Source organism: Pteropus vampyrus, unplaced genomic scaffold (assembly GCF_000151845.1).
Source record: "Pteropus vampyrus isolate Shadow unplaced genomic scaffold, Pvam_2.0 Scaffold337, whole genome shotgun sequence".
Lineage (NCBI taxonomy): Eukaryota > Metazoa > Chordata > Mammalia > Chiroptera > Pteropodidae > Pteropus > Pteropus vampyrus.
Window position 1 is genome coordinate 979,102 of NW_011889118.1, and position 13,394 is coordinate 992,495.

General features: G+C 47.1%; 1 protein-coding gene across 1 annotated transcript in view; it reads right to left on the minus strand.

The window, feature by feature from the left end:
* Nucleotides 1–13,394, minus strand: part of CACNA1D (calcium voltage-gated channel subunit alpha1 D) — a 314,711-nt gene that overhangs the window by 22,401 nt on the left and 278,916 nt on the right. The window contains 6 exon segments of the mRNA XM_023522317.1: nt 3,611–3,741; nt 8,902–9,003; nt 10,286–10,388; nt 12,781–12,877; nt 13,015–13,142; nt 13,144–13,150. Of these exon segments, the coding sequence (XP_023378085.1) occupies nt 3,611–3,741; nt 8,902–9,003; nt 10,286–10,388; nt 12,781–12,877; nt 13,015–13,142; nt 13,144–13,150 (568 nt within the window).

Sequence of the window (13,394 nt, forward strand, 5' to 3'; positions counted from 1 at the left end):
CTTTACAAGCTGGAAATAATGGTCTCTCCTCCTTAAACCCAACTTCTGAACAGCTATGAAAAAAAAAAAAAAAAGACTATCCCTCTAAAGACTTCCTGTCATTAAGAATTAAGATGGGCAGGCTCCCATCTGGGATGAGTGAGGGACAGTCTCCTCGGATTCCACCAGAGCGTCTTTTGCATAAAGGAAATCCTTGAATGTTGAAAGGAAAAAGAAATGAACAAAACTTTTCCCACTTGGGTTTTTTTTTTTTTTTCTTATCCATGAGGTACTGGACAAATTTGTGTCCGTCTCTGGCACAGGAGCCCTCACCTGGAAGGCCTGCTGGGACATTACTAGTTGCTGGGAAGGGAACGGAGTTTTCGTGGCTGCAGAGCTGTGTTCCTTTATTTACTGGCTCCTCGTGGAAACTTGCAGGTCACTCAAATGCAGCAGCAGTGGATGAAGAGCAAATGCTGAGTCAAACTAAAGTGAATATGGCATGTAGGGGATGAGTGAGGAAAAAAAAAAGGCCTGATGCAGCTTCTCCCTGATTCCCTCTGTAGAGGTACTGGAAAGAAGGCAGGCTTTAGGGAAGATGATGGATGGACAGATGGAAACTGCACACTCATTCAGACCGCAGAGGCCAGAGGATTCTGGGTGCTGAGCTCCTAGCCACGCATGGATCCAGGAGCTCCTCAAGCCATTCCTCTTCATACAGAAGGGGACATTGCAGTTGGTCTGAACATAGGGAGACCTGATGGAGCCCACAGGGTTGAAAAGCATAGTGCACCTTTGTGCCCTTGAAATCCATTCCATGGTGGGGCAGGCAGAGAATGTGGACCAGTTCTGATCCTGTTCAGACAGACTGCACTCTATGCAGCACAAGCACGCACATGCCTATGTCTTGACTTCCGTGCTCACACCATGATGCCCACATTCCACTTGCCATTAGCAATCGGTCAGCCATGTGGCACCTCTGGCACAGGGAGCGGCAACTCATCCCACTTCTCAATAGGCCGTGCCCACTTTTAGGGGCTTCCTTGAGGATCTGTGTACTTGTCCTAGTCACACTGTTGGTGCGTTTCTCCCATTGCCATTTGACCCCGTTTCTCTAACTGCTACATCATCACGTAGTATTTCATCATGCTGAAAGGAAAAGCTTCCTCGTGCTAATTAAAAATAGAGTGACAAGTCACATTTAAAGCCATTTCTAGAGCAAAGGAAGCCAAAAATGTAATTAGAATTATCCTTCAAGGAGACAAAATTCTTCTATTTTTAATGTTTGCTTCAGAATCAAATGTATTTCCAGAATTTATCTGTCAAGATTATGAACACAACTTAATTTTCTAGGCTGTATATTCAACATAAATTATAGTCATAGCCTCAATTCCCAATGGAACCATGTGAAAACGTGTTGATATTACCACCTAACTGGAAATATTTAGATTTCACCAAGGAAATGAAACTCTATCAACAACAAAATGGAAAATGTTTAAGAGGAAAAAAACCCCTCAGCATTATTGTTACATAATGTAATCATCTTTTAAGCCACGATTTAACAATGTAACTTTAGCATCATTTGAACCTTCAACTTGAAGACTCAGTGAAGCCCGTTCATGAAATGTGATAATTACTCAGCCATGTGTTGTTTTTCAGGTTTTAAAATATCAAAAGACTATCATATCCAGCCACCAGAGCAAGCACTAAAACCATCTAATTAGGAAGCCTTGGGGATTCAGAAAAGGTATAACTCTGTCTCTAGGTGGTCATCACACATGCCTTCCACAGTAAACAGAAGGATCTCATAACACAAAGCTAACGTGATTACTGTAAATTATGACATATCCATGCATGAAAGAGTATGTTCCCCCCTCCAGAAAAGTGATCAAGTTCAACCAACCCCACCAACTAGAATCTGAGAACACCAAGCAGCTCCCTACAAGCAGAGGGCCCCACGGCACTCTGAAACCTGGCCAGCCTAGTCCTTGAGGCCCAAGGCTGCTTTTGGGAAGGGCCGTCAGAAACACGTTCATCACTCCCTCTCCTTGCACCCAACTTGGTCATTTTTCTCTCAAGAATGTATGGACCAGAAACCTTACAAACACTTTTCAGTCTGCTTTGCCTCTCTGAGGCTACTTGTGAACTATGACCGGAAGGACTATCACTTTTGCATACTGAATTGGCCAGAGGTAAAAGAGCTTTACTCACAAATTCTACCACCTGAGACAGCAATGAGCAAACTGACTACTGAGCTTGTGACTCACTGAGCTACCTTTAGGAGATGTGACCACAGAAAGAAAGATCAGAGCTGTCTTCAGCTAGATTCAGAATCCATCCTCCCCCAACGCTGCAGCTGTCTGCGTAGAGCATAGGTTTCATCATGAACCAGCAGGTCACTGTCGCACAAGGTCATCTACTACTCCGACATATGCGTATGCACTTTCATGCACTGTCATTCATGTTCATATTCTCTCTTTGAGCGAGATCACAGACAAGCCTTCACTTTGGGAGTGACCGTCACTTTGAACACAAAACAATACTGGGCGTTTTTCCCCAGGAAAAAAGTGAAAGACTATTCTATGTCGACCCTTACCAATACCTTAAGACCTAATTTAAGACATGTGGTGATAACAGGGACATAAAAGTAATTTTAGAGTAAATAAATTAAAAAGGAAAAGTTCTTTACCAATTCACAATGGACTTAAAGCATTCTGGGTAGCAGAGATGACAGGGCTTTCAATTAATTTGGACAGTTGCTTCTGACAACTTGCCAACCTCTGTAGTTCCATTTTTCTGGTTTTTAGCATCTTTTTCTCATTCCCTCTTCACTCTGCTTTCTCCATCGCCAGCACTCACAAATGGCCCTTCCTGGGGAGGTCTCCACTGTGACTCCTTTCCTCTGTACACCTGCTTCCCATCCCGGAGCTTTGGGTTTACCTAGGATTCTATATCCTTGACTACGTGGATCCTGGTTGGAACCAGAGGTTCCTACAAGCCACATCCGCACTCTAGGAGCCTGAGACAGGACCAGGACCAGGCCAGCCAGGGTGTGAGAGAGCAGCATTTGCACAGCAAGCCTCGGGGCCAGCAAGAAACACACAACACACCAGATACACACACATATGCAAACACACACATACCAGGAAGTGATGGATGTTACTGAAATGGACCAAAAACCAACAAGCAGTGGGGTAAGAAACGAACAGAAACAAAACAAAGCACTTGCGTTCAGATGGAAAGCTGTTTGCTGGGAAACTAACTAGGGCCTGAGCCCAGGGCTGAGAAGGTGGGTGCCTGCTCAGAGGGCACTGCCTTGGGAGAAGTCTGGAGGAGGCAGGGTGCAAGGGCAGCGCTTGCTTCCCTCCCACGGGGAGGTGCCTCCGCCACTGTCCTGGGGGGCCCTGTCCCACAGGCCGCAGAAGATGCCCACATGACAGAGAAAGCAAGGAGGGAGGCACTTACCTCGTGGCCCAGAAATGGCTAGTCCACATTTGGGGGAGTGTGCAGTATCTCAGTTTAAACAAAATCCTTGTGGTACTGCTCAACCACGAATTGTCAGCTCTCTAGTATTTCAAATAAGCTTGTAAAATCGTTAGTGAAGAGAGAAAACGACAAAACAACAATTCACCTGTAGGGCGATTGTGGTGTTCTTCGCAGGGTATTTTCCCACCAGTCCTTGTTCTTTCCGTTTCTTGAATTTCCTAAAGTAGTCCTGTATCAGGAAAGTGGCATAGAACTTCCCCACGGTTACCTCATCATCTAAACGGAGAGACCAGACAGAGCTCTCCCGAATCAGCACGTTTGCACCAAGAGCCTAAACGCTGTTTCTGGCTGGGGGCAGGGGTGGGGAGGGACAGCGCAGAAGGCCCTGAGCTGTCGGCTTACAACACAGGAGGGAGACTAAGTCTAGCAAAAAGCAAGGTTTGGCAAAGCGGTTAAGGCTCAAAATTAGAGTCAGTTAAATGAACCAATACTCAAAATTGCAGAAAATAATAGACTTGTCATGAGTTTAATAGAGCAGCGTATTAGTAACACTATGAAGTGCTGTCTTGGTTATTTACTTAAAATAAAAATTATAAAACAAAAAGGCTTCATAGGTCATATTTTCACCCCTGTGCACAGGGATTTGCATGAGTAATTACCATGAACACCAAGGGCAATTAACCATACAAATCCCAATGCCTGGAGATAAAGATAGAGACCTCAGAAAGGTGACAGACAAGCTTGGAAGAAGAGGAAGGTTCAGAGCAGTGACTGCAAACCCAGATTTTCATGTGCCCCTTGACTCTCTGCCAATAGCCTCCATATGCCATTTCTTGGTTTGTAATTCAGAACGGTTTGTTTATTGCACCATAAGTGACAGCGCCAACTAACCTCACCGTTGAGGTGACTTATTTCTGCTTTGTTCAGAAACAACCCAACATGTATGATTGAGACCTGGAACTCTGCTGAGCATTTTACAGGTGATGCATGAGGCAGAATAGAGGCTCGGGCTGTCTCACGGTAAACCACCTTGGCAGTGTGAGTGCACCCTAGGGTTCTCCATGAGCCCTACTCTCCCAAGGGTGCTTGCTACCAGATCTGCAGTGTGCCAAGGGCTCCAGGGTGGAAAGTTTAAGGCCCCATCAGCAACCCATCCCACGTGGGGTCACAGACCACCGACCATGACTTGCAGAGGCTGGGAGGAAGAATGGTTGCTGACCCTCAGGCTTTAGCACGGCTAAACTTTTGGCCAGGCCGCCCTTGTAAGAGTTACGTGCGATCTCGGGCAAGGGGCTCAACCTCTCTCTGCTTGTGTTCTCATGTGTGAAGGGGGCTACACCTCTTAGAGAAGCTGTGACGATTACATGAGATGTGGCATGTAAAGCACTCAGCTAAGGGCCGAGGGGCTGGATGACTGGGAGGCATCAGAGTCGCCATTATTTTACAACCTACCAATAGTGGCACCCACTGAAATGGATTATAGAGCACCACAGGTTGGGGGACACTGGGGCCTGTCTTATTCATTAATGCACCCTGGGTGGGGCTCATTTAGTGCTCAAGTGGAAGGTGTCCCTTTCTGGACACTGCAGGGCCACTGTGGGCTGCCTCTCTGAACGTCTGTGCCAAAAGCTACTCAGTGCTACTGTAAGAGAAGATGCTTAGAATGACCAGGCTTCGAGAACATGTTGCGTTTCTTCTCAGCCTAAGCTGGGCAAGTCCCAGAGGGTCCAGGGGCCACCAAAGTGAACCTAAGGCTTTGTGTAACACATGAAACCATGGACCCTCATTGGTCTTAGGCTGGTCTAATGCTGCACTGACCACAGGCGAGGAGGCGAGAGGTACAGAGAGACCATTCAGGTCTTGACATTTCAACTCCCATTTTGCTCTCCAGCCACTTCCCACTTCGCCCAGGATGTGTTTGGAACACGAGGTCCAGCTACAGCTACCTCTCCTACTGGGCATCTGTAGGGGCCAGGCCCTGTGTCACATGGGTCCCTTCAACAACTCTGAGATGGTGGATCTGCTCATCCCCTCTTGACAGTTGAGAGACATTAAAGGACTTGCCCCAAGCCAGTTGAGTTAGGACATGAGCCCTGAACCTGGGCTCTTCTCCTCCTATGCACCACTCCCTAAGGGATGGCCGAGCTCCAGCCACACAGGCCACCTTCTTCTTTGGGGCTGCTTCTCCCAGAGTACAAATCTCTCTCTCTATATGCAGGAGGTGGACCAACTGCTCACTGAGTACAGAATCCTGGGGACCTAGAGGCATTCTCTACCTGCTGTGCCACAGCCAGCCTCTTCGGTCCAGGGTTTCAAGTCTTCTCTGTGGGCTCCCAGAGAAAATACCACCCTATCTACAGAAGGCCCATCTCACTCCACACTGGGATGCTTCCAGTACACACAAGCCTACCCTTATCTCCCTTCCGCCTGGATTGTGCTAGCCTAAAGGGGCCAAGGGAGCACCTGCAGGAGGGTCTTGGGTCTCCCTGGCCCAGAACCTGGGGTGGCAGTGTACTCAGTGCAGAGGGCTGGCTGCGTTTCTACCTGAGGGGCGACTCCAGTGCAGGCGCATAGCCACCCAGAGCTCTGCAGGGAAGGATTCAAGGACCACTTGTCTGCTGCATTGAGACACTGAGCTAAATGAGACTACACCCAGGGAAGAATTTTTACAAACGGGAAAAGTCACAGCTATAGCAGGACAGAAAATGAAGGAAGAGAAGGAACGAATGCAGTGAGGCCGTCTGGGCTCAGGACTGGAGAAGGAGAGATGAGGTCAGCTCTGAGTGCTCTTCAAGGCAAAGAAGCCAAAGATCCAAGTCAAGGAACAGAGGCCCAAAGGCAAGGAGAGCCTCTGTGGGAAGAGGGGACTACTAAAGAAAGGGGGAGGATCCATGAAGCAGTATGACAAGACTGAAGAGTAGAGGTCAGAACCGAGAACGTGAGCGAGAGTCAGAAATGGGCAGTGAGACAGCTCGGCCTTCCGACGGAGACAGAGAACAGGTTGTCCCCATAGCCACGGGCCCCTGCACCACTGAGGGTACAGAAAAGGGCAGTTTCCAACTGGCGTTCCTGGGCTCATTCCCGAGTGTCACATCGTCAAACTCATGACAACCTGAGGACGACTCACATCGCACCCATGTCAGCGACACCTGCGAAGACAGACACCTGCTCTCCTGTCACCAGGTCTGTAAGGGGCTCCCAGGGTGCCAGGAGCAGCTGGCCTGGCTCAGTCTGCTGCACTCTGCCCAGGTTACGGGACACTGAGCTCAGGGAGCTACCCATCGGCTGGCCCAGAAGGCTCTTTTTCTAAGTGTGTCATGATGTGAGAAAGGCTGGAGACCACTAGCCTGCTGGAAGGTAAGAGTAAAACAGAGACAGATGCTAAAACCCTGCCCAGCAACTCATTCGGGGTCTATTCGCCAAGGCCAGAAAGTCATTGCCTTTTGAACGTCTTCAGTGGCAGCAGCACTTATCTGAGACGCAGCCTGATAAGCACTATCCTAGGCACATACACAAACCATGACATGAAACTTCTAGAGCATTCCATCTCCTACTAAGGCTCCATTTCCTTCTTCGTGGGTTTCACAGTGCCTCTTGATGCCATTTTGGAATAGAGTAACACTTGCCGTCCTAAACCTTAATCCTTTTAAAGAAATATGGAGAAAAAGCCAGGGCCCGTTGTTGGGGCAAGAAAAGTCAGAAGAATATTTACCCTTTACTAGAAGTCTAGTAGAATTAGAAGCTGATCAGTGTTTCAAAGGAAGGGGATTTAGATGGTGACCCAAATTCTGGACTTTTTTCTGTAAAATTAAAAAAAGATGCAGATTCACAACAACGTGAATGTCACTGTCCAAGTGAGTCTAGCTAGGATGGGCACTGATGTGTGAGTGAGACTAGTTTGCAATGAAAGTGGCATTTCAAGAGACATGAGGTGGAGCGGGAAGGAGCGGGGCTCCTGACCGCGTGAGGAAGGTTTACTTAGGCGCAGCCCGCTATTCTGAAGCATGCATCTGTATTTTGAGAAACATTGTAGGGGAATACAGTTGGCAAGAGATAACTCTGATTCCATGCCACCACCCTAAAACAGAATTGCTTCAGAATATTCTGAAAGACTGAGAGTTGAAAGGAATGGAGGCTGCAGAAAAAGCTCAAGCACATTGTTACAACAATTTAAAAAAAAGCAATTTATCTAAGCCATGCAAGCACTTGGGTGTGCAGCTAAAAGAAAAGAACGAAACCAATGAGTTGTTTTAAATGTGCAGTATCAGTTCTCCCATGGAGAGCCAGGGTTTTCTGTGTGGGAGTTTTAGGTTTTTGTTCTTTTTGGTTTAGAGGGAGGGGTTGCTTTTCCTTTATCATTTCTTCATAGGCCATCTTCTCCAGCTTTGAGCTGGTGGCTGTGCCAGCTATGGGTGGCTCCCTGCAGCGACAAAAACTCATACAGCGTCTTGCTTCATAGTGAAGAGAAGAGCTGGCCAGCATGCCACTCTCTCTGCCCCCAAGAGCCAGAGGTTGCCACATTCTCAGAGGGAATGGCCACTATCTTGGCCCGGGGTTCCGGAGTCAGCGTTCGGCCTGAGCCAGACCAATCTAGAAAGCTGTCGGGGCAGTAACACTATAAAAGTTCGGTTGGTTACAATATACACCAAATGCTTATCACGTGCCCAGGGCTGGGGATGCTAGGTGCCGTGTGGTGGCACCAGGTAAACGGATCCTGCACTTTTAAAACTTGGAAATAAAACAGTCAAAAAACAACCACCTCAACTTCTATGTCCATGTGCACGTAAATAAAAATGGAAAAACAGTGTATACATTATATATATATATATATTTTATATATGTATATATATAAATCTGAAAAAAGTTTAGTCAGTTATTTTCTCATAAATAACAAAAAGAAATAAGCATGCCTGTTAGTCTTGTCTCTATTCTAAATTCGAATCAAAGGGACATTTTTGGTAATTATGGTAGTAAATTCAGTCTTGATAAGAACATTTTGAAAATACCATTTTCTGACAGCTATCTACTTTTTTGTAAGAAGCTTTCAATAGTATGTTGAAGAATAAATGGAAACTAGTTTTAAATAGTTCATTTTGGACCAAAAGATACAGGCTTTTTGTTTTGAGGCAGCAACCTTGTTCTCTCAATTGAATTCCTCCACCAACAAGAAAACCCCTGCTCCAGCTGTCTGGGTCTGGGTTTTCTTCCCATAGAAGCCTCTCCTTTGGCTGGAATGATCTTCAGATCACTCCCCCCGCCCCCACTCCCACCCCCGCAAACAATTACACCAAATAGCCGAAAGGCTTTCTTTAGCTGTTAGTCTCAATGCTCTAGCTGATCCATAAAGCATTCTGCAGGCATTCTGGGCTGGCTGGAAACACGATCACTGAAACCAACGTGTTGGCCAAGAACTACTTAGAAATAGATTACACTGACCACCAGCTGGAGGGACAACTTGGTCAAGCAGTTTCATGCTGGTTTTCTTCCAGATTTTCTTTATCACAGCTCGGAGTTCTTCATTAGCTTGTTCCAGGTTCCCTGGAACAAAAAATAAGAGGGGAAAACAAGCCTTGTTTCTTTCACCGAGCAATCCCTCTGTTCTCACCATGGCTGCTTCCCTCCCAGCCTGACCTAAATGGGAGCATGGCCCTCAGACGGGGCTCCTCGGTCAGGGTCATACACACTGGCTATATTCAGCAAATAGTTATCGAGCCATCTGATGGGCAGTCACTCCACTGTGGGAACAACCATGTTTTACTCTGGAATCCAGGGCCTAGCATAGTCTGATTGTCCTACCCCTCCCAAGCCAGCACTTACTCCTTTCTCACTGCTCCCAGTCTAGAATGCCAAATACTGCCTCCATCCTTGAAGACCCAGACTAAATTTCCCCAAGTAAGACTCTCTCAGTTCCTACCGTATGTACTCATCTGCACCGCACCATCTTGGTCTCTCACCAGATGGGCTGATGTTCTCCTCCTCAACTAACATGTCAGTATATAAGACCACCTTGCCTTCTACATCCCTCACTGATGCCAGCTGGGGGCCAGGTACAGAGGCACACACTGCAAGAGGTGTGCTTTGCTGGGCAGATTCACCCTGAGCTCCGGGGTTGCAAGGTAAGCGCTGTCCACTGACTCTGCATGCATCCCGAGCTGGCCCTTGTTCTCTCATCTCCCTCACAGTCCTCGCTTCTTCACCTCCTGGTCACTCCTCAACCTGCTGCAATCTGATTTCCCTTCCACCTCTGAAGTTGCCACCGAGCCAACCCCAATGGCTACCATACTCCATGACTTGTTCTACCAGGGCTGAGCGTGGCCACAAAGACCAATCTGGTTTGGTCTCGGCTGGGAGGATGCTGGTCTTGGTATTTCCCAAGTGCCGACTATGTGCTTGCACTACAGACATCAGCTCATCTCACCCCCAGGACTTACCCTGACATAGGTGAGTTTATTTCCTTTCCATAGAGGAAAAAAAAACAAAACAACACAGCTAGAACAGCAAAAGCCCTCGAAGCTCACACAAGTAGTAAGGGACAGCTGGGGTGAACTCATGTGTGATGGATCTTTCTCTGTCCTGATCTCCCACCTATTTCTCCTGCTCTGTAGAAATCAGTGGCATGAGTCACCTCAAAATGTTCTGGGACAAAGTGAAGCATAAAGGAAGAAAAGAAGAGATGAGGGAAGCAGGGACAGCCAGCTGGCCCAGCACAAATGTTCACATTGCACACAGCACCCCAGAAAGGCCCAGAAGGGAGAACGCAGGTGGGAGATGGCAGCTCCTTCCAGGTCTACCACCTGTGTTGCCTCCAGGGCATGCTCACCTTCAGTCTTGATTTTCAGAGCTGTTCGAACCAAAGCAAACAGGGTTGCATTAAACATGACTGTCCCATCACTGTTAAGAGGCATGTTCATGGCAACCAGTCTCTGCAAACAGAAAGAAAAGTTTCTTAATGGAATATGAATGATTGATGATGGCCATATCCCTTTTCCACACTTATTCTGTTTATCACTCATCTCTTTTCTCGTCAACCAGCCATTTTAGGAGTGCCTACCATCTGCGGGGCTCTGACATGGCAAAGATCAAAGCTTTAGTCATGAAACTCAGACGGTGTTTTTTTTTCTTTTTTTTCTTTTTTTTTTTTTTTTACCCTTAACTGTTTAATCACCTCATTGTTCCAACAGTCTTCTCCCTTTCTCATTAACCAGTGCCCTTGTGTCTTGGGGTCAGGACTCCATCCTAGGCATATCCTTAAGTCTGCTATGAGGATAAAATGATGTGTCAGATACAACGAGCCAGGCACAGGGCCTGGGATTTAGATCCTTAAACAACGGGGCCCATTACCATTCCTAACACAGGGAGTGTCCTTCAAGGACCCTGCCCTGGTGAGACCATTGCGAAGTCCAAGTCCACGTGGTTTCTCCAAGCATTTGGTTTTTCAGAGCAGATCTCCACTTCCTGTTTCTCTTTTGTCTCTCCTGGTCCCTCTAACACCAGCACTGGGAGTTGGACAGGACAGGGTGAATTACATCCTCTCTGGGGCCCAGTTACCTCATCTGTAAATACAGATGGTTTGCCCACACCCAAGGGGCTATGTGAAGATTAAAGATTGTGGACACAAATCTCATCCCAGTGCCTGGAACAAGGTAAGTGCTAAATGAATGGTAATTATAATTGTTAATAGTTTCAACTTTTTCATTTTGGCTGACAGGGTGTCCCAGGAGAAAGAGTAAAAAAAAAAATTTTTTTTCTCCTATTAATGGATGGAAATTTGTGTTTGCATGATGCATCCCATCTAAATTCTCAGTCCTATTACCAACCATCCCTGTATCCAAAACCAGTGCAAGCAGCTGGGATGCCCTGGATACCCAACTTTTCCCACCAGGTTTCTGAGTCAGCAAAAAAAAAAAAAAAAACAAAACACTTTGTTTCTCGAAGACAGACACTTAGATCCTTTATGTGAAAGAGTCTGGAAATGTGAACACAAGAAGACAGCCCTGAGCTGGAACCCATCTTGTTATTGGAAAGCAGAGAGGAGGCTAGAATTGAGAAATTTATGAAAAAAGTAAACTTCTGAGGCTTATTCTCTGTACCTGCATCCAGAGTCCTGGCTGAGGAGAAGCAAAGACACAGACAAAGACCCTGAGGACTTGCCAATGGGGCTTTCTGGACTTTTGGGGCAGGGAACAATGAGTTTGGCTTCGAAGATTTCTTGGAAAGACTGATATATGTCGTAGACTCTACTCCGTTACACTGGGTCTGTCTAGAGCTGGTCCAGCAACCCCGAAGTGGTAAAACCCCTGACCCTGAAATCCCCTTGAGTCCATGGGGGAGGGGGACCAGCTGCTGGGCAGACTGCCTGGATTTCTATGGGGGTAGAGTTTCAACATATAAATCTTGCATTTCTCCTTTAAAACTGGGAATGATCTGGTGCTACAACTGACTCGAGGTGGATCACTGTGAGTTCTGTGGAAAGAAAATAAATATCGCCCAGGGCTCACAGAGAGCATGGTCTATGTGAAAACTATAGAAGTGGGGTGGGTGGGAGATCTGGATCCACCCATGAAAGGCCACTACCTGATACACAGCTCACCAGGAACGGAGCTCTGGCAGCAGAGGGGCACATCGCTGCGCGCACCATCACACAAGCTAGGAATGTCCAGGGGACCAAGTCTTCTCCTCTCTACTTCCTAGGCAGATCTTTAAGCCACCTCCAGCTCTCTATCCCCACTCCCACTGCCCTCCCCCTGGCTCTTGTTACTTCACACTCGGATGACTCTTACAGCTCTCCTGGGTGTTCTCCTCTCCCCAGTTTACTTCTCCATTGCCAGTTACTTTTCCAACATGGAAGTCCACTTAGGTTTCTTCCTTGGAACTCAGCATGGCATAGAAGTTCCTCACGGCTATGCTGGGTTTATGCCTGTGGCCTTCTGCCACTTCCTCTTATATTTTAGCCATACCAATGACTCCCTATAGGCCAATATGACGAAATCTATTCTCATGTGCCAATATTTACTCTTCTGCCTCCACGTCTGTACTCCTTTTCTGCAATACCCTTCCCACTCTGACAAACTCCTACTCTTCTCTCCTTCAGAACCTGATGCAAATGTCACCTTTCCCTCCATTTACCCAATGACAAATTACATAATTCCCTTCCTGTTCTTATTGTTGGCTGACAGGGTGTCCTGAGAGTTACACATCTGGGAGTTCTTCAAGGACGGGAACCACAGATTATTCATCTCTGCATCCCCCGCGCCTGACAGAAGGTTTGGCAGAATGTTTGTTAAGTGAACCGAGGAGTCCCTATAAGACACTTACCTTACAGGCTACTCTGTGTGGACATAACTTCCCAAACCCCAGGGGAGGCTGGATACGGCGGAGCAGAGTGACCACATCGAGGTGCTTGATCCTTCCCCTGGAGACAAAGTACAGCGTGAGGTCCAGGTAGGCATGGCTGGCCTGAGCTTTCAGTTCACTCCACCTTCCACAAAACCCAAGGCCAACATTCCAGAAACAGCCCACACAAACCAGATAGAATCCTTTCCAACCTACTTTGCCTCGGGATCATATTCTGACCATATTCTTTTGAATTCATCTAAATGGTGAGGCCCCAGAATAGACCAGTCCCGAGTCAGATAATCAAAGTTGTCCATGATGACAGCCACAAACAGGTTGATGATCTGTGAAAGCAAATCAGAAGGAAGGAGCTTCAGCTGTAGTGGGATGGAATGGGCTAGACCCTAGCAAACGCTTCCTAATCACGGGGTCATGAAACATTTGAACCCATTTCTCCAGAGAGACTGTAAACACTTTCCTTCTGGAGGCTGCTTAAGAAAAAGGCAAGCTTCTTTCCGAAATGGCTTTGGTACAGTCCCAGGGGAGGGCAGGGGGATGCATTATCAGGACTTACAAAGCACACCGCAGTTTTATAA